Genomic DNA, 27,285 nt, shown 5'->3' on the forward strand with positions numbered 1-27,285 from the left:
ATAAAGTGATGAGAGAGGAAAGAAAAAAGGAAGATGAGAAGGAATTATGGCAGTAAGGGAAGAAAGAAAAGGAAGAGAGAAGCAGGGATGGAGAGAAGATAGGAAAGAAAAAAAGAAGAGGGAGAGATGGATGACAAGAGGATAGGAGAGAGAAAGGGAAAGAAGAAAAGGAAGAAAGGGAGAGAAGAGTGGAAAGGACAGAAAAAAGGTTTAAAAGAGCGGCACGGGCATGGAGGGGATGGCATAGCCCAGTGGCACAGAGACATGGGTGGTGGCTCTGGTTCTGGCAAGGCGGCAGGAAAAGGCTTCACCAGCAGCAGTAAGAGATGGCCTTGGCTCTGTCGGGCCAGGTGAGGTGAGGGGCCAAAGGCAAAGGTGTCTTGGGACAGGCAAGGAGGCTGACATGTTCTCCTGCTGCCTCTCCTGTGAACCCATGCCTGCCCGCCCAATTTTGCCATTATGGGCATTTAGCCAAAAAAAGTGTGCCTTAGATTCATGTACATACAGTCATCTCTTTATTGGTAATTAGGTTATCTCAAGCAATTAGAAGGGACTAGTTGAGAAGCTTGTATTGATTGTACAAACAGTTGTTTTTTGCTCTACATCAGCAAACGTTGGTCCTCCAGGTGTCTGGACTTCAACTCCCAGGAATCCTAACCAGCTTACTGACAGTTTAAAATGTTGGGAGTTGAAGTTCAAAAACACCTGGAGGGCCAATGTTTGCCCATGCCTGCTTTATACAGACAAACTTATTTCCTTCATTTATTAAGATCCAGGGACTTAAATTTTGCAAACTACAGTAGAGTCTCACTTATCTAACATAAACGGGCCGGCAAAACGTTGGATAAGTGAATATGTTGGATAATAAGAAGGGATTAAGGAAAAGCCCATCAAACATCAAATTACATTATGATTTTACAAATTAAGCACCGAAACATCATGTTTTACAACAAATTGACAGAAAAAGCAATTCAATACATGGTAACGCTATGTAGCAATTACTGTATTTACAAATTTAGCACCAAAACATTGCAATGTATTGAAAACATTGACTACAAAAACGTTGGCTACTAACAAATTGATGACAAATAAAAATAGAATTGCATAAAATGAACTTACAGTAAAAATATTGTCAGAAATTAAATGCGTAAAAAATTCAGTCCTTGCTGCCTAGAGAAACAGCTGTGGATCTGGGTGGGAGGCAGACTGCATTGGATAATCCAGAACATTGGATAAGCGAATGTTGGATGAGTGAGACTCTACTATAGATCAAAATCTCAGTCTATAACAAAATCAATGATATATAACATGGTTAATTCTAAAATAACAAGGCTCAGCTAGCAAATTCTAGCCAGAGATACGATCAAGGGAAATAATAGTGAGGGAAATTATAGTTCAATTCTGGAATTCCACCTGAAAAATAACATTCACAAACTGGAAATCTGCAACCAAGGTGGTAATGAAACTAAGCTCAGAGGGACAATGGATGGAACTACATATGGTTTATTTTTCACATAAGTGACATGACAATGAAGAGGACCTAAACTTAGGGGTTCAAATGACAAGAAAGGGGACTCCACCAAATCTTAGGCTAAACTTCTCCAATGGTTCTGTTTGAAATCAGATGATATGGGTGTTCAGAGAAGCAAAAGAATTCTCCAAAAGAGTCCCAAATCACACAAAGCAAAAAATCTGAAAGAGTTCGAAACTAAGAAGAGAATCGAAGAAATCAGTCCAAAGTCAAGCCAAGTGTTACTGGAAGCCAAGGGAATAACACAGGTTCACTGAAAAATGTTGAATGTCTAGTCTGCAGCACCAGAACGTCTAGAACTTGCAATTTCCCTGTTGCAATGCATTTTATTAGTTTTGATCCAGCTCTTTGGATGATGTCTCTCCTGTATGTAGTCTGTGATAGTTGAAACTGGTTTTTAAATTTTTGTGGTTGTTTTAGCAAGATTGTATGTTTTTGTTTTATGATGTTTAATTGTGTTGTATGGTCTCCTTTTTGACAATGGAATGTTTTACCTTGTTTTGGAAACCACTCTGAGTCCTCTTGGGGAGACAGGGTAGTATATAAATAAAGTTTTCTTTAATTAATATTATTATTATTAGTTCAAAAGGTATGAACGCAAACAAAGCATTTCCCCAAGGTTTTGTTTGTATGTTTTTTAGCCTGTGTGTATTTTCCGGTGCTTGTAAAGAGATGAAATCTGAGCAAAACATTTCCCACAATCTGTGCATATGTATGATATTTCTCCTGCGTGAACTCTTTGGTGGCTCACAAGAGATGAACTTTGAACAAAACATTTCCCACACTCCTGGCATATGAATGGCTTCTCTCCTGTATGAAATCTTTTATGGGTCACCAGTTGTGAACTGCGAGCAAAGGATTTCCCACACTCCTGGCATTGGTATGGCTTCTCTCCTGTATGGAGTCTTTTGTGCCTCACCAAGTCTGAACTAGAAACGAAACATTTCTCACACTCCTGGCATTGGTATGGTTTCTCTCCTGTGTGGAGTCTTTTGTGCCTCACCAAGGCTGAACCATCAGCAAAACATTTCCCACACTCCTGGCATTGGTATGGCTTCTCTCCTGTGTGGAGTCTTTTGTGGCTCACCAGGGCTGAACTGTCAACAAAACATTTACCACACTCTTGGCATATGTATGGCTTCTCTCCTGTGTGGAGTCTTTTGTGGCTCACCAATTGTGAACTGGAAGCAAAACATTTCCCACACTCCTGGCATTGGTATGGTTTCTCTCCTGTGTGGAGTCTCTGGTGCCTCACCAAGTTTGAACGGCAAGCAAAAGATTTCCCACACTCCTGGCATTGGTATGGATTCTCTCCTGTGTGGATTCTTTTGTGCCTCACTAAAACTGAACTGTAAGTAAAACATTTCCCACACTCCTGGCATTGGTATGGCTTCTCTCCTGTGTGGAGTCTTTTGTGCCTTACCAAGGCTGAATTGTCAGCAAAACATTTCCCACAGTCTTGGCATTGATATGGTTCCTGTACTGTGTGGAGTCTCTCATGATTCACCAAGTGTGAATTCTGGATAAAAAAATTCCCACACTCCCAGCTTATGAAATCCTCAGTTCCTTCAAAGATTTCTTCTTGGCTCAGATGTGGCAATTTGCAGTCAGCAACACTTTTTTCTGATTCTTTCCATGTACAATGGATTTTCCCAGCATGGAGTGTCTTGTGAAGCACAAGTTCCATATTTTGGGTAAAACACAGTCCACATACATTGCATTTGTAGGGCCTGTCTCTGTCAGAATCTTCATCTTCACTGTGGGTTTCCTCGTGTCTAGGAAGGTCCCCATTGTGTCCCAAATGCTTCTTGCAGTTATCTGCTGTGAAGAAGGGCAGAAACAATCATTCCTCAACATGAGTGATAAGGAGTCTAAGAAAGTGAGATATTTGTTTACTTTTTTTTATCCCTCTTTATCTCAACCCCGAAGGGGTCTCAGAGCGGCTTCCAATTTGACAATAATTCAATGCTGCATTAAAACATAACAACAAACAAAATACAAAATATATTATGGATTAAAATCAAAACAGTAACATATAAATAATTTAAAATGAAGAGATAAAAACATAGCACATAGTCCCAAAATCATAGTCCAAAAGCCATTCTAATCACATTGCATTAACCTTGTAGTTGCGTCTTGCACTGTACCTACTTTCCAAATGCCTGGTTCCATAGCCAAGTTGTACTTTCTTTCTGAAGGACAGCAGGGAGGGAGCCAATCTGATGTCACTGGGAAGGGATTCCATAGCCGAGGGGCCACTGCTAAGAAGGACCTGTCCCTTGTTCCCACCAGCAGAACCCGCAAAGGGCGTGGAAACAAGAGCAGGGCCTCCCCAGAAGATTTGTGTCTATTGCCCTAGTCATCTCCCTGTTCCAGAGAGTGACCAGAGCATCGAAAGGATCATCTACCGAAATGGAGTTGCAATATCTTTGTACTGTCTATCTTTGTACTGGTATCCAATGTGAATATAACCAAAGCATGGACCACCATGGCCAAGTCAGGTTTCTCGAGGTGTGGTAGCAGCTGGCGAACAAGCTTTAACTGTGCGAAGATGCTCCTGACCACTGCCAACACCTGAGCATCAACCGTCAGCACTGAATCCAAGAGGACCCCCAGACTGCAGACCTGTGTCCTCAGGGGGAGTGTAAGTTGTGTACACTTATGTCATTTATTTCTAACATAGGTCCTGCCTTAAGAACTCTCAGAGAGTGTGATGATTTAGGATACTACTTCCACTAGGAAACTGCTGACTGGGATAATGCATTTTGAAATGGAAATCCCCATCAATGAGGAAGCCTTACCAAGAGAGTCCACAATCCCATGAATCTCCTCCATGATCTGCATGTGCAAGACTTTCTGATCAGGATTCAGGAGAGCCCACTCCTCCAGGGAGAAATAGACAGCCACATCCTCAAAGGAGATTGGGTCCTGGTGGAAAAAGAAAATACTTTCTTCTTACAAATGAGATATGAAGAAAAATATTATAAGAATTTACTTTCCTGTGGCCTGTTTGAAAGGGAAAGGACTATAGCCTCCATGTCACAGTTTAAGCTTTGTAGAGCTGTTCGGTTGGTCACATAATCATTTCTAAATAGATATGTAGAATCAGAAATGGAATCTGGACATGTTCCAGTTTTTATTGTGATACCTAGCACTGGAAAGAGCTGAGCTTCACCCAGCTCTCTAATATTTTAAAGCAATTTTGAATTCTGATCCTTTCTTCTGGAGCAGTAACTATCCCTCCTACTTTGGTGTCATCTGCAAACTTGATAAGCATGCCCTCTAAGCCTTCACCCAAGTCAGTAAGAAAGATGTGGAACAGCACTTGGCGCAGGACAGAACCCTTCAGCACCCCACTAGTCCCTTCTTTCCAGGATGAAGAGGAACCACTGGTGAGAACGCTTTGTGCATTCTTGAAGATAGCGGCAACCTTTGCCTCCTCCAGTCTGATGGGATTTCTCCTGTTCCCTGGGAGTCCTCAAATACTTGAATTCATTTGGAGTGGTCAGGTACTCTTGGACTACTTCTTTACCTATTTTGGATTGCATTTTCCCTATTACCTCTTCTGCTCCATCTGGCTCAAGTAGAATACTGATTCTCTTTTGGGAGAAGACTGAGACTAAACTATGTTTTCCCAATCCCGTTAGCATTTCATCACCTTCTCCAAGCAGAGACCCTTTCATTTCCTTGTTTTTTCTTCTTCTACTGACACAACCAAAGAACCCATTATTATTGTTTTTCATCTCTCTGGCAAGCCTGAGCTCATTTTCTGATTTATCTTGTTAGACCTTTTCCCTATTTATGCTGGTTAGCCTTTTTTTGTGATTTCCCCCCCATTTTCCATTTCTTGTAGATGTCCCTTTTAAATCTTAGCTCACTTCAACATTCTTTGAACATCTATTCTGGTTTGTTCAGACTTCTCATAATGTTTTTCCTCCTTGATGGCACTGTTTGTAATTGTGCCTCCAGTATCTAATTTTTAAGAAACTCTCATTCAATCTTTTCTGTTTCAACAGATATCTGATGATTAAGCCTGGAACAAATGACAACCAGGCAGCTCCAGTCCTCCTCTCCTAGGAATCTTTTTGCTTACCTGATTCAGTTCCACTCCATCACAAAGGGGAAGAAACAACTGTGGATTCAGCAACATCATCATTCCAGCACCTGGAAGAGATCAAATTGTGGAAAGCTGGTCACATGACCATATCTCAGAGGTTACAATGACAGTCCTAAAAAGAAACCTATGAGGAAATGACCCTATGAACAAAGGAGCATTCTTACCCTCCTATTCTTGCAGCTCAGGGCAAGTTACAACACAATTAAAAAAACAGAAACATTGCAAAAATTCAACAAATATACATATACAATATACAAAAGATTCACATTAAAACTGCATTTCTGTATTATACATACTAAAGTTCATAAAACAGACATAAAACAAAGGACATGAGTCTAAGATATATACCCATCTCAAGGTGAAATGATCCTGCATATGCACTTTCTCAAGCTCAAACTGTGGATGTGCTACAATCCCTCCAAACAGGAATTTACACTGGCATAAAACATTAAAACTCCCAGAAGGGTTCCTTCTTACCCGTCAAGGCTGCAGCCCCATCTCCTTCGTGCTTCAGCTCCTTCTGCTTGAGATTCTGGGTTGTGTTTGATGGAGATTTCTCTGATGCAGGGACATTAGACTGGCCTTCCATGCAGTTATTTTGGACCTGGAAGAGCACAGAGTATTCCAGAATATGGAGAAAGTTCAAAAATATCACAGACCTATGTGCAGAAACTGCGTGGATTTTTTAATAAAAATAACTCTGAAATGGCAACCTAGTTTGAAAGAAATGCTATACTCCCTCTCCCATCATTTTCAAAGTGATATCTGGGCCAACAAATTTGAGTAGAGCAGAAACTGAGCTTACAGTGTAAGGAATTAAAGTGTTTGTGTGGGTGCTTGTGAAGGAAAGAAGCAACACAGGTCTCAAAAGATGGGAGTCCACGCAAAGCATGATATGGGATGGACTTGGAGGGTGAAGGAAGGAAAACAACAAGGTGTATCTAACCTGGCAAGACGAACCGAGGGTTCAGTAAGGTGTATCCAAAATAACAATGGACAATAACGTGTGCAGTTGTACCGCATACGTCATACAGCCTGAGATGTAGAATGTTTTGAAACCATGCGATAAGAACAGAATAGCATGTTCACCGAAAGGACTGAACTTTAGGCTATAAATGCAGGAGACCTAAAAGATCCAGCACACTTTCCGGAACCTTGGTCACGGAGTGTCCAAGCATGTTGGAGAAACCTGATCACCTCTTCTAAACAGGGCCTTTGTGTGTGTGAGTATGTATATGCGTGTGCATGACAGCTCTCTCTTGATGTGATTTTGATCTGATTCTGCTATGATTATCAATAAATGTTACATAAAAAGCGTTAAAACCAAATTTGGTCTCTGAAAGCGCCTCACTGAATAAACCACTACTCCTGAAACACTCTGCATCAAAAAAGAACAGGAACCCTTTTGGTTCATAACAACAGGGGATATGGAGGTGACAGCAGGAGGGATAGAGCAAGTGGGAAGAGAGGCAGAGAGATCAGAGGCCGGCTTCTGCTTCACATCGGTCCTATCTTGGAAAAAAGACAGGATGTAAGCTTAATCTGTCTATCAGTCCCAAGGTTAGTGAAATGAAGAGGAAATGCTCTCACCTGTTCTTCCTGCCTCTTGTCCTCTGCCCGACTCAGGAGGAAGCCTTCCGCCAGGGCCACCGCCTGGGAAGAGGTCTCTGCCCCACACTCTCGGACCCAGCTCCCCATCTCTGGGGGCAGGAGGCTCAGGAACTGCTCCAGGATCACCAGGTCCAGCATCTCAGCCTTGGTGTGTTGCTCTGGCTTCAGCCACTGGCGGCAGAGATTGTGGAGGCGGCTGCAAACCTCTCTGGGTCCCTCACCCTCTTGGTAGGACGGCTGCCTGAAGCGCTGGCGCTGTATGTCTGAGCTAGACATGCTTTCGTTCAGGAACATCTTCATGGTTCTTTGCCAGACTTCCACAATGCTCTTGCTACCAATATCAGGGCTTCTTCCAGCTACAGGTCCAATTGAGTCGGGACTGTCTATCTTTGTACTGGTATCCAAGGAAGCATCAACTGCGTTCCAAGTTATTTTCCCTTCCTCTCTTGTGGGGCAACAGCTTCTCCACCAAAACTCTGAAAAACCAAGATATTGCTCTGATGGGACCCAGCTCTTCATCTCTGGGGGCAGGAGGCTCAGGAACTGCTCCAAGGTCACCAGGTCCAGCATCTCCGCTTTGGTGTGTTGCTCTGGCTTCAGCCACTGGCTGCAGAGATCATGGAGGCGGCTGCAAACCTCTCTGGGTCCTTCGCCTTCTTGGTAGGAGGACTGCCTGAAGCGCTGGCGCTGTATGTGCACATTCAGGAACATCTGCGTAGTTCTTTCCCAGGATTCCTTACTGCTCCCAAGTCCTGCTTCAGGTTCAGGTGAATTGGGTCTCTCCATGTTGAAACCACTGTCTGATGAAGAACCAAACCTTATCCAAGATGCTTTTCCTCCCTCTTCTTTCAAGGGAAAGAAATCCCTGAATAGGCTCTGCCCCAAAATTCTCAGGCAACAATCACTTTTCCTCTGTGAAAGTAAGCAAGCATTAAACAATGGGCTTTGGGAGGCTTTTTTTAAAGAGAGAGAGTGAGTAAAAATAAGCCCTGTATTTACTTGGGAGCCTGGTAATGCTAGGCCCTCCCTGCTGCCCTACTGCGCATGCGTCGATGCTTCCCTGATCCCGGCCACACCCCATCACGTGACTTGCCCTGCTCTAGAGGAGGGAGAGAGAGAGAGAGAGACCCTCTTGTTTTTTATTGTACAGTGGTGGTTCTCAGCCTGTGGGTCTCAGGATGTTTTGGCCTCCAACTCTCAGAAATCCTTACAGGCTGGGATTTCTGGGAGTTGTAGGCCAAAACACCTGGGGACCCACTGCTCTACAAAGTTATTTCCTTAGGATCATAGAATCCTAGAGTTGGAAGAGACCTCGTGGGCCATCCAGTCCAACTCCATTCTGCCAAGAAGCAGGAAAATCACATTCAAAGCACTCCCGACAGATGGCCTTCCAACTTCTGCTTGAATGCCTCCAAAAAAAGGAGCCTCCACCACACTCCAGGCAGAGAGTTCCACTGCTGAACAGCTCTCTCTCACAGTGAGGAAGTTCTTCCTCATGTTCAGGTGGAATCTCCTTTCCTGTAAAGCCGTTCGGCATCCTAGTCTCCAGGGCAGCAGAAAACAAGCTTTCATAGAATCATAGAATAGTAGAGTTGGAAGAGACCTCATAGGCCATCCAGTCCAACCCCCTGCCAAGTAGCAGGAAATCGCGTTCAAAGCACCCCCGACAGATGGCCATCCAGCCTCTGCTTAAAAGCCTCCAAACTATGACTTCCCCTCACATCTTGATCCATGGCTCTCATCATGTCTCCTCAGCCTTCTCTTCTGCAGGCTAAACATGCCCAGCTCTTTAAGCCACTCCTCATAGGGCTTGTTTTCCAGACCCTTGATCATTTGAGTCATCTTCCTCTGGATACATTCCAGCATACAGTCGACATCTCCCTTCAATTGCGGTGCCCAGAATTGGACACAGTATTCCAGGTGTGGTCTGACCAAGGCGGAATAGAGCAGTAGCATGACTTCCCTGGATCTAGACACTAGACTACTATTTATCCAGGTCAAAATTGACTTTTTTAAGCTGCTGCATAGCATTGTTGGCTCATATTTACCTTGTTTTCCACGAGGACTCCTAGATCATTTTCACACATACTCCTTAATACAGTAGAGTCTCACTTATCCAAGCTAAACGGGCCGGCAGAAGCTTGGATAAGCGAATATCTTGGATAATAAGGAGGGATTAAGGAAAAGCCTATTAAACATCAAATTACGTTATGATTTTACAAATTAAGCATCAAGACATCATGTTATACAACAAATTTGACAGAAAAAGTAGTTCAATATGTTATGTTGTAATTACTGTATTTACGAATTTAGCACCAAAATATCACGATATATTGAAAACATTGATTACAAAAATGGCTTGGATAATCCAGAAACTTGGATAAGCAAGGCTTGGATAAGCAAGACTCTACTGTATATAAGAACCAGGGACTTAGATCAAATTTTCACAGCCTGTAACAAAATCAAGGCTATATAACATAATTGATTCTAACGTAACAACAAGGCTCATGTTTTTGAATGTAATGTGGATTAAAAGTATGCTGGAGGAAGCAACCTTCTCAAGCCTCCTCTATGTGATATTTGTTTTTTTTATTAGTACAGTAGAGTCTCGCTTATCCAACAGAAATGGGCCGGCAGAACGCTGGATAAGCGAAAATGTTGGATAATCAGGAGGGATTAAGGAAAAGCCTATTAAATGTCAAATTATGTTATGATTTTACAAATTAACCACCAAAGCATCATGTTTTGCAACAAATCGGCAGAAGAAGCAGTTCAATACATGGTAACGTTATGTAGTAATGACTGTATGTATTTATGAATTTAGCACCAAAACATTGCAATGTATTGAAAACATTGAGTACAAATAACGATAGAATTGCTGCCTAGAGAAACAGCTGTGTATCTGGGCGGGAGGCACGTTGCATTGGATAATACAGAACGGTGGATGTGCGAATGTTGGATAAGTGAGACTCTACTGTATGTCATTTTATAACCTGAAGTATATATCTATGTTGTTTGCAGTTACCTCATCTCTAGGAGTCCCCAGTGGCGCAGTGAGTTAAGCCCTGTTGCCAGCAGGAATGATGACTTGAAGATTGTGCTGCTGACCTGAAGGCTGCCGGTTCGAATCCCACCCAGGGAGAGCACGGATGAGCTCCCTCTATCAGCTCCAGCTCCATGCGGGGACATGAGAGAAGCCTACCATAAGGATGGTAAAACATCAAAACATCCAGGCAATGTCCCCTGCACAACGTCCTTGCAGACGGCCAATTCTCTCACTCCAGAAGCGACTTGCAGTTTCTCAAGTCGCTCCTGAAACACATACACAAAAAAGCCTCTCATCTCTATATACCTAAAGCAGTGGGAGGGGCTGCAGGTCACATGACCGCTCTGTGACAGTTTAGAATGTTCAGTTTTTAAACAGGTTGACAGTTGGAGAAGTCAGTTGGGCTTTATTCAGTCAGCCTTGAGTGCAGAGGCAGGCAGTGTTGGGAAATTATTAAACCATTGAGGCTTGTCTTTTCTTAGAAAGTAAACTCTGAAAGAAGAAAATGCAAAAGCTGGATTGCAGTTAAACATCAAGAAAAACCATGATTATGGCAACCATAATCCAAATAGAGGGAGAAAACATGGAGACTTTGTATTTCTAGGCACAAAGATGACTGCAGATGCAGACTACAGCCAGGAAATCAGAAAATGTTTACTTCTTGGGAGGAAAACAAAGGCCAACCTCAATAAAATAGTGAAGAGCAGAGACATCACACTGGCAACAAAGGTCCGCATAGTTTATTTTTTTTCGTGTCAGGAGCGACTTGCACCAAGTCGCTTCTGGTATGAGAGAATTGGCCGTCTGCAAGGACGTTGCCCAGGGGACGCCTGGATGTTTTGATGTTTTGCCTTCCTTGTGGGAGGTTTCTCTCATGTCCCTGCATGGAGCTGGAACTGATAGAGGGAACGCCTCCATGCTCTCCCCGGTTGGATTCGAACCTAGAAGCCTTCAGGTCAGCAACCTAACCTTCAAGTCACAAGGCTTTAACCCTCTAGGCCACCAAAAGCAATGGTATTCCCTGTAGTAACCTATGGATGCGAGAGCTGGACCATAAGGAAGGCTGAGCGAAGGAAGAGAGGCGCTTTTGAACTCTGGTGCTGGAGGAAAATCCTGAGAGTGCCTTGGACTGAAGACGATCCAACCAGTCCATCCTCCAGGAAATAATCCCCGGCTGCTCACTGGAGGGAAGGATATTAGAGGCAAAGCTGAAGTATTTTGGCCACATCATGAGGAGACAGGAAAGCTTGGAAAAGATGATGATACTGGGGAAAATGGAGGGAAAAAGGAAGAGGGGCAGATCAAGGGCAAGATGGATGGACGGGACGGTATCCTTGGAGTGACTGGGTTGACCTTGAAGGAGCTGAGGGTGGCCACGGCCGACAGGGAGCTCTAGCGTGGACTGGTCCATGAGGTCACAAAGAGTCAGAAGCGACTGAACGAATAAACAACAAAAAAGCATCGTAGTTTATGAAGAACCTGTCAAAGTTTGTAAGTGAAATTATACTGTAGGGGCAATGGCTCACTGGAAGTCCTCCAAATCTCTGCATGATCTCTCCCAACAGCTTCATGTAGATGTTAAACACGGGAGACAGTATTTGAAGCAAGTACTGTACCCTCATTAGATTGTGATCCTAACTGTTCATAATCTATACCCCGATGTTTTGTGATCCTAACAGGTCCAATCCTCCACCCAAATATTTTTCCTTAATAAAGTGTGTGTGCCAGGTGCAGGGAAACCGCCAGTGGACTCTAGACAGAGACACGATTTGCACATCCAAGGAAATAATAGCGCAAGAACCGTTTCCTTGGCTTGGCCTCCACAGAAGCGTTGTGTTCAATTCTGGAATCCCAGCTGAAAAACAACATTCTACAGAGTTTTAAAATGATTATGTGTCTTCGTAATGTAACCTATCTCGAGCCATGAAGAGAGGCGGGTAAGAAATAAAATTAGTAGTATTATTATTACATATGGTTTATTTTTAAAATAATTGACATGACAACCGTATTTAACCCTCTGAAGGATTGTCATAGGGAGCTTGCTTTCTGCTGCTCCAGAGAAGAGGACCTCAGCTTGGGGCAGTGGCTCTCAACCTGTGGGTCCCCAGGTTTTTTGGCCTATAACTCCCAGAAATCCCAGCCAGTTTACCCCATTAGGATTTCTGGGAGTTGAAGGCCAAAATATCTGGGGACCCACAAGTTGAAAACCACTGACCTAGGGATTCAGATGATAGGAAAGGGGACTCCACGAAATCTGAGGCAGAATCAGATGTTTACCCACAAAGGCTGACTGTAGAAACACCAGCCCCGTTCCATGGTGATACAGGTGTCCAGAGAAGCAAAAGGGTTCTCCAAAGCAGTTCCAAATCAAACAAAGCAAAAACCCTGAATAAAGTTCAAAACCAAAGAGAGAGTTGTCAATACCCCTTTCTACAGTTCTATATAAAATCCAGGCTAGCTTCTTTGAACTGGATTATATGGCAGTGTAGACTCATATAATCCAGTTCAAAGCAGATAATGTGGATTATCTGCTTTGATATTCTGGGTTATATGGCTGTGTGGAAGGGCCCTAATAGATCAGTCCCAAGTCAAACTAAGTGGCTAGCTATATTTTCCAATGAAGCCACATCTCACAATTCATATATTTATATAATTTTATATATGGGGATGGGGGTGGGTATCTTATTTCTCAATAACATAGCCTCTGCTTAAAAATCACCTGAGAAGGCGGCTCCATTGCAATTGGAGGCAGTATATTCCACTGCCAAAAAGCTCTTGTTGTCAATTTTTGAAACCTAAAATGTTATTTGATCCATTTTTTCCAGGTGATGAGTTTCCCAATCTCATGGAGAACTCAAGCAGACAGACAAATCATTATTGTGTTTATAGCAGCTTTAATTATTACATATCATTGAGCAGAGCCTGGAGAGGAAGCAGGAGGTGAGCTGTGCTTGGGCAGAAACTTAATTCTTGAAGTGTGCGAGAGAGCTGAGTGTTTCTTTCTTTCTCGTTCGTTTAAAAGCTGGGTGTTTGTAAGGTGAGGCGTCTATTTAAAGCATTATAGTTGTTCTTGGGTCTATTGTGCCGATACCTCTGCTTGAGGCCTTGAGTTTGAGACTGTGTGCTTGAGGAGGGTACAACCTTGGCCATGTGTCTGAGTGACAAAACTTCAGGTGGGTCATCTGATCTTTCTGGGGGCGAAGCCAGTAGCAAAGGCCTGGAAACAATTTCATCTCTGGGAAGTTCTGGGAAAAGTTCCTGCTTATCTTCCAAATCACTTGATTATGGAGCATGAAGAAGGAACTGAGGTCACCTGCAGGACCTCTAAAATGTTGGTCTTTTGCCAGTGCACTTGGCAAGCTACATCTGCAGCAAATGCAAATGGGTGGCTTTTTGGAAGAGAAGATTCAACAACTGGAGGCCCAAATCTCTACACTGAAGGACATCAGGAAGTTTGCATTTTACTTGGACACAGCCCAGAAAACCGTCCTAGGTATACAACGCACAATGAATGAATCTACAGAGAATCACAATAAGAAGGTCACTTCAAATGTGGATGAGATCAATTCTTGAAGGAATATAACACTTAGGAGGACCAAGTATGGTTCTATGAATCTAGGGTTGCAAAATCTATTTGAAGTTCTCTACCCTGTCAGATATGATGAGGAATTAGAACATGTTGGACAAGGATTAGAGAGGTTCTTGGATACAACTGTGTGGACTGTCCTTGATTAATGCATGCTAGACGTCTCGGAAGAGGAGGAGGAGCCCAGTTCACAAACACAGTATCTGGAGTTACAGAATTAAGTAGAAGCTCTTTCGCCAATCATCTATGAAGCAAAAGAAGGACACCCTAGGGAGACTGAAGAGTTCTCGAACACATCTGAGTGGATGGTCCTTGATGAATGCAGGGGGATGTCTCTGAGGAAGAGGTCAGTTTGGAGATATGGAACTGTCAAACATGAAGAGGAACAAGAACAAGAGCAACAAGGTCAGCTCTCAGGAGATGTGCAGGGAATCTCACCAGATTCAACACTGAAAGGGACCCTGTCAGTCCACAGAGGAGATGTGTGTTTGTAGTAGGGGGCTCCCTCCTGAGAGAACCAGAAGTGGTGATTTGCAAATATGACAGAATGTCTCAAGAAGCATGCTGTCTTCCTGAGGCAAAAATCCATGATGTAACTGACTGGCTGATGAGACTCACCAAGCGCACTGACCACCTCCTCTCCTGTTGGTTCATGTGGGAACCAATAATGCTGTAAGGCATAGTCTACAAAAGATCAGAAGGGACTTTGAAGCTCTAGGGAGAAAACTAAAGGATTGTAATGTACAGGCTGTCTTTTCATTTCTCCTCCCAGTTTATGGCCCAGGAAGAGCGAAAAAAAAATTGTAGAGATGAACAACTATCTTTGCAAATGGTGTCATGAAGAACGATTTGGCTTCCTGGACCATGGTCTGGTTTTCCAGGAAGATGAGCTTTTAACACAGGATGGACTGCATCTCACAGAAGTTGTAAGGAATGTTTTTGCTGAGAGGCTCACAAACCTGACTTTTAACTGAGTTGTGTGGGGGCCCTAAGATTCCCAAATCCTTTTCACACATCCTGTTTTCCAACCAGATATCACTCATCTATAGCTGTGCATTTCATTTTCGTTATCTAAGAGTAGTGCCATACTTTTCTCCCAGGTGAAATTCATTTTATTAGCTTTGTCCCAGCTCTTTGGATGTTTACTGAAGGCACTCTGGTGGTTCAAATGGTATGACCTTCACCTGTGTGGATTCTCTCATAGCTTACAAATGAAGAACTCTAGGCAAAACATTTCCCACAATCCTGGCATCAGTATAGTTTCTCTCCTATGCAGAGTCTCTCATGGGCCAAAAGAGATGGCATTTGCAAAAGAATATTTTCCATCATCTTGATACTGATGTTCAGTCGTTGTGTGGATTCTCTGGTGATTTACTAAGCCCCGCCTGTGAGAAAAACATCTCTCACAGTCCTGACACTTATATGGTTTTTCTCCTGTGTGGGATCTCCAGTGGTTTATAAGGTGTGCATTCTGAGCAAAACATTTCCCACACACCTGGCATTGGTATGGCTTTTCTCCTGTGTGAAGTTTTTTGTGCCTCACCACGTCTGAACTGTAAGCAAAACTTTTCCCACAATCTGAGCATCTGTATGGTTTTTCTCCAGTGTGGACTCTCTGGTGGCTCGCAAGGGATGAATTTCGAACAAAACATTTTCCGCATTCATTGCATTTGTATGGTTTCTCCCCTGTATGGGATCTCCAGTGGTCTATAAGGTGTGCATTCTGAGCAAAACATTTTCCACACTCCTGGCATTTGTATGGTTTATTTCCTGTGTGGATGCTCTGGTGTCTCAGAAGTGATGACTTGCAAGGAAAACATTTATCACACTCCTGGCATTTGTATGGTTTCTCTCCTGTGTGGACTCTCTGGTGAGCCACAAGGCTTGAATCCCGAATATAACATTTTCCACACTCCAGGCATTTGTATTTTTTTTCTTTTGTATGGATTCTCTGTTGGTTCACAAGGACTGAATTTTGACCAAAAAGATTCCCATATTCCTGGCATTGGTATGGTTTCTTTCCATCGTGGAGTGTCTCATGAGACACAGGGGATGGCTTTTGAGAAAAACATTTTGCACCAACTTGACACTGATATAATTTGTTTGCTTTGTGAAGTCTTTTGTGGTTCATGAAGTGTGAACTGTAAGCAAAACACCTCCCACACTCCTGGCATCTGTATGGTTTTTCTCCCGTGTGAAATCTCTTGTGTTTCAGCAAGTGTGAACTCTGGGTAAAGAATTTCTCACACTCCTGGCTCTTGTATGTTTTCTCTCTTGTGTGGATTCTCTGATGAGTCGTCAATAGTGATCTGTAAGCAAAATGTTTTCCACACTCTTGGCATATGAAATCCTCAGTTCCATCAAAGGTTTCTTGTTTGTTGAGATGTGGCCATTTGTAATTAACAACACGTTTCCCTAATACTTTCCATTTGAAAGGGGTTTTCCTGACATGGAGTGTCTTGTGAAGAATAAGTGCCATATTTTGGGCAAAACATTGCCCACATACATTGCATCTGTAAGGCCTTTCTCCGGCAGCACCTCCATCGTCTCTATGGGCTTGCTGATGTCTAGGAAGGTCCCCATCGTGCCCAGAATGCTTACTGTGTTTGGTGCATACATTGCTCTTCTTCCAGTTATCTGCTGTGAAGAAGGAGAACAGAAATAATCATTCCTCCGCATAAGTAATAAGGACACTATGGAAGTAGGGTACGAAGTAGATGGAAATGGTTCTTTAAAAACAACATAGACATGGAGGAAAAGAAGATATAAATACTGTTCTCTCCCCACCTCTTGTTCAGTAAGGATGGACACTGACCACCTAGGGGCTCTAAGGCAGAGATCAGTAACTTATGTTCCAGAGGCTATCTGTTGCTCAGCACAGCCCGTTATTTTCAATCTGCCTCCTTATCTCTGGGGGAATGGATGCCTTTTTCCTTCACATTCAAATGCTTGCCTTTTTCTCTAGCTAAGATTTTGCTTTGCTTTCATTCATTTCACGATCGTTCCCTCCTTTTTATTTCTCTTCCCAACCTCCAGTTCTCTCCCCCCATGTTTACTTACGGTTGGATTCTTCTGCTCCAACATAGGTCTTATATCTAATTCCTGAGTGCTGCAGAGATTGTTACACGTTTACCATCAACTACAAAATAGGACTCTTACATTTTTTGAACATTTGCTGCAAATGTGAGCTCCAAAGGGATAGAATTGCTCTACAAAGCTGGAAAGATACAAGATAATGAAAGATACAAGAATAGAAGAATGATGAAAGCAGAGAAAGGAACAAAAAAGGAATGTCAACCAATTATAGTGGCACCCACGTAACACCAGGATATTACTCAAGTGTACCCCACTGTGTTGAGAGAGAGGAGATTGCCTCCAACAATTACGGTTTATGAAGAATGACAAGACTGTTCACTAGAGGTAAGTGCTGCTGATAAATACAGATGCTGCAATAACAGAGACTTCTTGGAAGTGCCATTCTGTGGATTGTCATTTTCTTCAATGTGGTCCATTTGGACTTGACTCCCATTATGGAAGTTTTTGAACTGGAGTCCGAATTGGTGCTAACATTGCAGTTGCTTAGGCACCAAGTCTAACTAGTTTTACCAAAACCCTTACAAAGAGATGGTTTTAATTCTTTAAAAAATATTTTCATTTCCCTTAACATGTCTGAATATGTTTTAACTTTAAAAAACATTTTATCATTTGCATAATTTGCATTTGTTTTTTTAGTTTTTCTTTATGCCTCACTGAGATCACTATATGAAAAGAGGAAAATTAAAATGTCCAACATGTCAATACATACAAATCAAACATAAAGGTAGCAAGGTAAAATCTTAGCTTGAGAAAAAGGCAAGCATTTGAATGTGAAGGGGAAGGAATAAATTCACCAAAGAGAAGGAGACAGAATAAAAAACCGGGCTGGGCTGAGCAACAGGTAGCCTCTGGAACATGTTACTTATCTCTGCTTAAGAGGCCCTAGGTCAGTAGTTCTCAACCTGGGGTCTTGATGTTTTTGGCCTCCAATTCCCAGAAATCCTAGCCTGGTAAACTGGCTGGGATTTCTGGGAGCTGTAGGCCAAAAATATCTGGCGACCCCAAGTTCAGAAGCACTGCCCTGGCAGTCAAACAGTGTCCATCTCCTCTTACAAACCAGGTCCGGCACTGCGGTCAGCTGAGGAGGCCCTGCTCTCGGTCCCACCCCCATCTTAAGTGGGTCCCCCTGGGAAGATAGGGCAGAATACAAATAAAGTATTCTTATTATTATTATAAAGAAAATAAAAGATGAAAGCCACAGTCCCACCTGAGGCCCCAATAAAGTCCAAAAAAGCAGGTTTAGGACAAAAACAGAAGCTGTAATATTTTCTAAAACATACCACCTAGATATAGCAAATCAGCCAAGAGAAAAGGGGAGATGTTTCTTTGTACCAGAAAGAATAAGGGATCAATGTACAGTAGAGTCTCACTTATCCAAGACTCGCTTATCCAAGGTTCTGGATTATCCAATGCATTTTTGTAGTCAATGCTTTCAATATATTGTGATATTTTGGTGATAAATTAGTAAATACAGTAATTACAACATAACATTACTGCGTATTGAACTACTTTTTCTGTCAAATTTGTTGTATAACATGATGTTTTTGTGCTTAATTTGTAAAATCATAACCTAATTTGATGTTTAATAGGCTTTTCCTTAATCCCTCCTTATTATCCAAGATATTCACTTATCCAAGGTTCTGCCGGCCCGTTTAGCTTGGATAAGTGAGACTCTACTGTATTAATCTTATGTCATATATTTCTAACGTAAGCCCTGCCCTGAGGACTCTTAGTTACTGGGATGATTTAGGATATTGCTCCCACAAGAGAGCTGTTGATTGGGATACTGCATTTTGAAATGGAAATACCAAGAGAGTCCACAATCTCATGAATCTCCTCCATGGTCTGCATGTGCAAGATTTTCTGATCAGGATTCAGAAGAACCCACTCCTCCAGGGAGAAATGGACAGCCACGTCCTCAAAGGCAATTGGACCCTGGTGGAAAAAGGGAAAAAATCCTTCTCACATAAGGGCTATCAAGGAAAAAACCTACAAGAATCTCTGGACAATAGTTTTACACTCCTGTTTAGAATAAAAAAAGACAGACCTCATGCCATAATTGTAAGTTTTGTAGAGTATTCTGGTTGATCACAGTCAGAACCATTTATTAATTGGCACAAAGAATCAGAGTTGGAAGAAACCAAACATGTCATCAAGTTCAACCTCATTCTACCATGCAGGATAAACACAATCAAAGCACTCCTGAAAAAATGACCATACAACCTCTGTTTAAAATACTCCAAAGGAGCCTCAACTACACTCCTGAACAATGGTGCCCACAGCCAGACACAGTATTAGTTCTGGCCAAAGCAGAATACAAGACCATCATTACTTCCCTTAATCTAGACACTACATTACTACAAATCCCATCTGCTTTTTAGCTTCTGCATCCCATGGTTGACTCATGTTCAACTTGCAGCCTACTAAACCTCCAAGATTTCTTACACGTGTACTGTTATCCAGTATCTGTGCTTTGCATTTTCCCCACCTGTGAAGTATCCCTCCAAATGTGGTGACATCTGCAAATATGATACACATACCCAAATCATTAGGGAAGGTTTTGAACAGTACTGGACCCAGGACAGAACCCTGCGGCACCCCACTTGTCATTTTTTTCCAGGATGAAGAGGGGGTTCAGTCACTCAACCAATTACAAGTCCACCTAACAATAGTATTGTCTAGCCCACTTTTTACTAGTTTGTTTGCAAATAGAGTCCTACCCATCGGAGAAAAGCAGGATAAAAATGAAATAATAATAAGGAACTTAAAAAATGTTATTGAAACCAGATGTGCTACATTCACAGCATTCCCTTCATCTATAAAGTTTGTAACTTTATCCAAAAAAAGGAATCAGATTAGACTGACATGACTTGTTTATGAGAAACCCATGTTGCCTTTTAGTGATCATAGCATACTTTTCTAAAAGATTGCAGACTGCCTCCTTAATGATTGGCTCCAGAATCTTTCCTGGTATTGATTTCAGGTTGACTGGACAGTAATTTTGGGGGGGCCTCTTTTTCCCATCTTGAAGATAAAAACATTTGTCCTCCTTCAGTCTGCTGTGACTTCTCTCATTCTCCAAGAATTCTCAAATATGATTGACAGTGGTTCAGAAATTACTTCTGCTAGTTCCTTCAGTACTCTTGGATACAGTTCACCTGGCCATGGAGACGAATTCATTTAGAGCGGCTCAATAATCCTGGACTATTTCTTTACTTATTTTGGCTTGCATTTTCCCTATTATCTCATAGCAGATCTTATCTTATCTGCTCCATCTTGCTGAAGTTGAATACTGATATCCTTTTAGGAAAGGACTGAGACAAAGTTGTACCTTTGTAGAGCTGAAGCATGAGGTTTTTAGACAAATTGATCTATTTTACATATGTTTTAAATGTTATAATGTATTTTAATGATGTATTTTTATAATTTTAATTGATGATATGTACTGTTTTTGTTTTATTATTATTCTTGGCATTAAATGTTGCCAACTGTTGTAAGCCGCCCTGAGTCCCCCCGGGTGAGAAGGGTGGGGTATAAATGCTGGAAATAAATAAATAAATAAATAAATAAATAAATAAATAAATACCTGTTCCCTATCCCGTTAGCATTTACGAACTCCTCTATGCATAGGCCCTATTCTTTGCTTTCTTCTGCTGCTGCTGACACAACCAAAAAGAACCCCTTTTTATTTTTTTAAATCTCTCTTGCAAGCCTGAGCTCATTTTCTGCTTTAGCTTGTTAGACCTTTTTCATACTTGTGCTGGTTTGTCATTTGAATTCTTCTTTGGTGATTTCCCCCCTTTTCCATTTGCTCTCCCTTTTAAATCTTAGCTCACCTCATTCTCCAAGAATTCTCAAATCTTATTGCAAGTGGTTCTGAAATTACTGCTAGTTTCTTCAGTACTCTTGGATGTAGTTCACCTGGCCCTGGAGACTTGAATTCATTTAGAGCGGCTCAGTAATTCTGGACTATTTCTTTACCTATTTTGGGTTACAGTTTCTTTAGACTACTCTTTATTTTTTCCCTTCTTATTGGCACCCTTTGCAATTGTGCCTCCAGTATCTCACTTTTAGGAAACTCCCATTCAATCTTTTCGGTTTTAACAGATGTTTGATGACTAAGCCTGGAAAAAATGACACCCAAGCAGCTCCAGTCCTTCTCTCCCAGGAATCCTTCTGCTTACCTGATTCAGTTCCACTCCATCACAAAGGGATGACTGTGGATTCGGCAACAACGTCATTCCAGCCCCTGGAAGAGAGAGCAAGGTGTCGAAAGCTGACCATATTAAAATGTCAGAAGTTACAATCACAGTCCTGAAAAGAAACCTATGAGGAAATGACCCTATGAACACAGGAGCATTTCCCAGCCCAGGAATATGTAACATTTTGGAATTTAGGCTATTTTATAGAATAGTAGAGTTGGAAGAGACCTCATGGGCCATCTAGTCCATCTCAAGCTTTAAGTAGCTTGGATTGAAACTAGTACTGGGCTTGGTATTCCAACTGACTAAAGTTATTCTTTGTTGCCTGTTTGTTTCTCAGCTCAGTTTCATGGCTCATCTTAGCTTCAGGTCCCACTTGAGAAGATACCAAAGGGCTGATATTTCAGTCCCACCCAACAGTATGACAATGTAGAAGTATAACTTCAAAGAAAACTGCAAATCACACTGAAATTACACTTTTTGCAATTGAATGCTACCTATATACTCATCTCAAAGCCAAATTATCAATGTGCACAGTCTCAACCTCAAACATGTTGTGAATTAAACAAGTGGGAATTTACAATGGCATAAAACACCAAAATCCCCAGAAGGGTTCCTTCTTACCCTCCAAGACTGCAGTCCCATCTTCTTCCTGCTTGATTTCCTTCTCCTTGAGACTTTGCGTGGTGTCTGATGGAGGTTTCTCTGATGCAGGGACATCTGGCTGGATTTCAATGCAGCTATATAGGGCCTGGAAAAGCTCAAGAGTATACCAGAAGTATGGAGAAAGATTAGAAAAGGATTTTTTTTCCAAATGTAAAGAAATTGCATTCTGAGATTGGCCTTACTTCCCCTCCCATCATTTTCAATGTGATATCAGGGGTCAACAAATTTGAGTAGAGAAGCAATGAATATGGAAGTGACTGCAGGAGGGGCAGAGCGAGTGGGAAAAGAGGCAGAGGGAGCAGGGTTTGGCTTATCCCCCCATTTTGGTCCCATCTTGGAGAAAGGCAGGATGTACGTTTAATCTATCCATCAGTCCCAAGGTTAGTGAAATGAAGAGGAAATGCTCTCACCTGTTCTTCCTGCCTCTTGTCCTCTGCCCGACTCAGGAGGAAGCCTTCCGCCAGGGCCACCGCCTGGGAAGAGGTCTCTGCCCCACACTCTCGGACCCAACTCCCCATCTCTGGGGGCAGGAGGCTCAGGAACTGCTCCAGGATCACCAGGTCCAGCATCTCAGCCTTGGTGTGTTGCTCTGGCTTCAGCCACTGGCGGCACAGATCGTGGAGGCGGCTGCAAACCTCTCTGGGCCCCTCGCCCTCTTGGTAGGAGAACTGCCTGAAGCGCTGACGTTGTTTGGGTGTACTATAAAGGTCCAAACTAAGGAAGCTACGTGTAGTTTTCCCCCAGAATATTCCACTGCTCCCAAGTCCTACTTCAAGTCCAGGTGAGTTGGGTCTCTCCATGTTGGAACCACTGTTTGATGAAGAAGCAAATTGGATCCAAGATGCTTTTCCTTCCTCTTCTCTCAAGGGAAAGAGATCCCCGAACAGGCTTTACTCCAAAATTCTCGGCCAACAATCACATCACGTCTGTGAAAGAATGTAAGAATTAAACAAGGGGCTCTGGGAGAATTTTTTTTTAGAGTTAAAAAAGTATTTTATTTATTTCAGGACCAAGTAAGGCTGGATCCTCCTTTTACTTAGGCCTTTGCTTATCCAGCCTCCAGACCCGCTTGCCCTCACTTGGACTTCCACTGAGCTGTCCCTTCATTCCTTACCCACAGTCCCTACCCAGACTATCTACCTATGATTCTTTCTATTGATGTCACATTATCCACAGCTCTTTTTTTTTTAAAGAAAACTAACGATGCTTGTTTAAATAACTGCTTCAATTTATTTAGAGATTTTAAATCAGTACGTTACATTATCTAGCTTTGTAACCACAGCACATTCACTTTGCCTGTGTGGTTTGGGTTTAGGTTGCGTACAGAGCATTGCCTTCTGCCATATCATCTCGCCCCTGACCCTGAGGTTCTCTGGGAGACCCCAACAAACCAGGACCTGACTGGCATCTCCAAAAAGGCTGTGGAACAACCTGCCGGAAGAGATCCAATGGCTAAATGAGCTATCAAATTTTAAGACACAATCAAAGACCTACTGGTGTCTCTTCTGGCAGACCTAACCGGTTAGTTTTAACTATGTCTTGTGCATTCTATATTTTAGTCTTTGTTCTGTGTATTTTAATATATTTCATAGAAATACATTTTAAGATGTGTATTTTATATCATGTCTAGGATTATACGTTTTAGCTATATTGTAACCTGCCTCAAGCCACTAAGAGAGACAGGTAAGACATATAGTTATTATTTATTTACATATACATAATGACAGAGCACATATGCACATTAGGACCAAGTGTCTGGGGTTCGTCTCTGAATATCGGGCTCTTCCCAAGGGCGTAGGATATTAGAGGCATTTTCATAGAATGTACGCAGTTCCAAGAAGTGCTGCAGATTGATGTTCTGTCCAAATTAAGGCTTTTCAGATGCTTTTTGAAGTTTCTTGGAATGCCCCCAAGAGCATCAACCATTTTGGTACCACTGTTGTCTTTTGCCATATTCATCCAATTTCAGTTTGTAAGTCCTTGTATTTCATGATCTTTTCCAGCTCTTTGTCCTCTATTGTCTCCTGGTACTGCGATGTCTATAATAATAACATGTTCCTTTGGTTGCTGAGAGCTTTCCAGGCTGTATGGCCATATTCCAGAAGCATTCACTCCTGACGTTTTGCCCATATCTATAGCAAGCATTCTCAGAGGTTGTGAGGTCTGCTGGAAACTAGGCAAGTTGGGTTTAGATTATCTGTGGAAAGTCCAGGTTGGGAGAAAGAACTCTTGTCTGTTTGAGACAAATGTTGCAAATGGCCAGAGTTCAGAACAACATTCAGAGCAATATTCAGAAAACAGGGGAATTCCAGACATGAAACAATCGGGGCCAGCTAACACCTCCCAACAAAGGATTCTTCTTGATAGGAAGCAGCCAGGCCTCAAAACTGCAAGGCTTTTCAATACTAATCAAGCTGGCCTTTTGCAACATTCACACTTGCCTCAGAAAAGAGTTCTTTCTCCCACCCTGGACATTCCAGAGATATATAAACCCCACTTTCCTAGTTCCCAACAGACCTTACAATCTCTGAGGATGCCTGTCATATAAGTGGGTGAAATGCCAGGAGCGAATGCTTCTGGAACATGGCCATACATGGAAAACTCACAGCAACCCAGTGATTCTGGCCATGAATACCTTTGACAACACATGTTTCTTTTCCATAATCGTTTATCTGGTGTATTATGTGGCAGCAGATGGCAAGCTATTTAACCTCAGCTGACTGAAAGCCAAAACCAAGGTCACAACAACATCTGTCATAGAGCTCCAATATGCCAATGATAACGTCATCTGTGCGCATTCAGAAGAAGACCTACAAGCTGCTCTAAATACCTTTGCAGAAGCATAAGAGAAGCTCAGCCTCTCACTGAACATCGAGAAAACCAAAGTGCTCTTCCAACAGGCACCAGCTAACCCCTTTGCAATGCCAGAAACGCAGCTTAATAGTGTAACATTAGAAAATGTTGACCATTTCCACTACCTTGGCAGCCAGAGATTTAACTCCTACTGCAATACCAAGTAACACTGGAAAGAACAAAGGAGAACAGATTACCTGAAGAAGGTGTACCCACAACAAACGTCGAAACAAGGAAACACTACCTGGGATACCTTGTAGTAACCTCTTTAAATTCCTCTCTGATATTACTACAACTCTTTATGAAACAAATAGTCCTCCAGATTTGACCTCCAAGAAGTTTATGATTGACTTTTTGAATCATCAGATTGATCCTGGAAAGACGCTGAACTTCTGAATTACCTTCCCTAAGAGGAGATTTGTGTCTCCCACCTTAAACTTATGTAAATACAGATACTTACTTACAACAGATATAAGATTTGTACTTTTAGGTTACAGTAGTCTCACCCAGCCTTTGCTTATCCAACACTCTGGATTATCCAATGAGGTCTGCCTCCTGCCTGGATCCACTGCTAGGCAGCAAGGACTGAACTTCTTATGGATTTAACATCCGGCAGTGTTGTTACAGTAAGTTCATTTTATTAAATTCTATCTTTATTTGTAGTCAATTTGTTAGTAGCCAAAGTTTTTGTAGTCAATGTTTTCAATACATTGTGATGTTTCAGTGCTGAATTCATAAATACAGAAATTACTATATAGCGTCACCTTGTATTAAATTGCTTCTTCAGTCAATTTGTTGTAAAACATGATGCTTTTGGTGCTTAATTTGTAAAATCATAAAGTAATTTGATGTTTAATAGGCTTTACCTTAATCCTTCCTTATTACCCAACATTTTCACATATCCAATGTTCTGCTGGCCCATTTTATGTTGGATAAGCATATACTATATACAGTAGAGTTTCACTTATCCAAGCCTCGCTTATCTAAGCCTCTGGATTATCCAAGCCATTTTTGTAGACAATGTTTTCAATATATCGTGATATTTTGGTGCTAAATTTATAAATACAGTAATTACAACATAACATTACTGCGTATTCAACTACTTTTTCTGTCAAATTTGTTATATAACATGATGTTTTGATGCTTAATTTGTAAAATCATAACGTAATTAGATGTTTAATAGGCTTTTCCTTAATCCCTCCTTATTATCCAAGATATTCACCTATCCAAGGTTCTGCCAGCCTGTTTAGCTTGGATAAGTGAGATTCTACTGTATAAAAAAAATCTATTGCATTACAGTTCATTTGATGTTTTTACAATAACATTAACATACTACTTCCTGTATACCCTGTTATATAGATATCTGTGCTCCTAGTACAGTAGAGTCTCACTTATTTATTTATTTATTTATTTGCAGCATTTATATTCCGCCCTTCTCACCCCGAAGGGGACTCAGGGCGGATCACATTACACATATAGGCAAACATTCAATGCCTTTTAAACATAGAACAAAGACAAACAAACATAGGCTCCGAGCGGGCCTCGAACTCATGACCTCCTGGTCAGAGTGATTCATTGCAGCTGATTACAGCTGGCTTGCTCTCCTGCCTGCGCCATATATTTATCCAATATAAATGGGCCAGCAGAACATTGGATAAGCGAATATTTTGGATAATAAGGAGGGATTAAGGAAAAGCCTATTAAACATCAAATTAGGTTATGATTTTACAAATTAAGCACCCAAAACATCATGTTTTACACCAAATTGACAGAAAAAGCAGTTCAATACACAGTAATATTATGTGGTAATGACTGTATTTACGAATTTAGCACCAAAACATTGCAACATTGACTACAAAAACATTGACTACTAAAAGGCAGGCTGCGTTGGATAATACAGAACATTGGATAAGTGAAGCTTGGATAAGTGAGACTTGACTGTATATCCATCCACTCTGCTATAAGCCATCTAGTGGGTGGTGGCACTCTCTCCCTCTTTTTCCTTCCCTGGCATTCAATGGGAGTCCTGCCCACTCCCGGCCCCCTCGCCCCTCCACCCGGCTTCCTTTTTCTCTGTCGTGGGCAGAGGAGACCCCTGGGAATGGGCCCGGGGCGGAGAGGGAAGCCCTACGGACTCCAGGGGTCTAACCTGGGGGGAAACAGCCGCAGAATCCTGGCTCCTTTGCCGAAGATCAAGGGGGAGTTTGGGACTCACCAGGGCCAAGAAGGCGCAGGAAGGAGGCCACAAAAGGCCGAGGCGGAAGAGGTTGGCCTGCCCGGGAGAACGGCCTCCTTTCCACCTCTAGGAATCCGACTCCCTCCCTTTAACCCAGAGATTTCCAAACTGTGCGCCAGACTCGGCCGGAGGGTGCCTTTTGGGTCTCTGTGAAATAGCATATATTTTAAAATATATACACGGAAGATTTTCATGAGATGTGTCATTCCCCCCGCACATCGCACTATTCCAGTTTAGAGATGTCTTTGCATTCCCTCCTGACGTTTCGCCCACATCCATAGCAGGCATCCTCATAGGTTATGGGGTATATTGGAGACTAGGCAAGTGGGGTTTATCTATCT

At 42.1% G+C, this 27,285-nt stretch overlaps 1 protein-coding gene across 1 annotated transcript in view; it reads right to left on the reverse strand.

The window, feature by feature from the left end:
* Positions 1-498: 498 nt before the first annotated feature.
* Positions 499-27,285, reverse strand: part of LOC100557053 (uncharacterized) — a 62,454-nt gene continuing 35,667 nt past the window's right edge. Inside the window, exons 3-12 of the mRNA XM_062969289.1 lie at positions 21,814-21,940; positions 21,172-21,236; positions 18,796-18,922; positions 15,177-16,531; positions 14,510-14,575; positions 7,239-8,294; positions 6,126-6,252; positions 5,625-5,695; positions 4,333-4,459; positions 499-3,352 (exon numbers count right to left, since the gene is read on the reverse strand). Coding sequence (XP_062825359.1) covers positions 2,169-3,352; positions 4,333-4,459; positions 5,625-5,695; positions 6,126-6,252; positions 7,239-8,294; positions 14,510-14,575; positions 15,177-16,531; positions 18,796-18,922; positions 21,172-21,236; positions 21,814-21,940 — 4,305 coding nt within the window. The 3' untranslated portion in view covers positions 499-2,168. The remainder of the gene's footprint in view (positions 3,353-4,332; positions 4,460-5,624; positions 5,696-6,125; positions 6,253-7,238; positions 8,295-14,509; positions 14,576-15,176; positions 16,532-18,795; positions 18,923-21,171; positions 21,237-21,813; positions 21,941-27,285) is intronic.

This window comes from Anolis carolinensis, chromosome 2, assembly GCF_035594765.1.
Source record: "Anolis carolinensis isolate JA03-04 chromosome 2, rAnoCar3.1.pri, whole genome shotgun sequence".
Taxonomy (NCBI): Eukaryota; Metazoa; Chordata; class Lepidosauria; order Squamata; family Dactyloidae; genus Anolis; species Anolis carolinensis.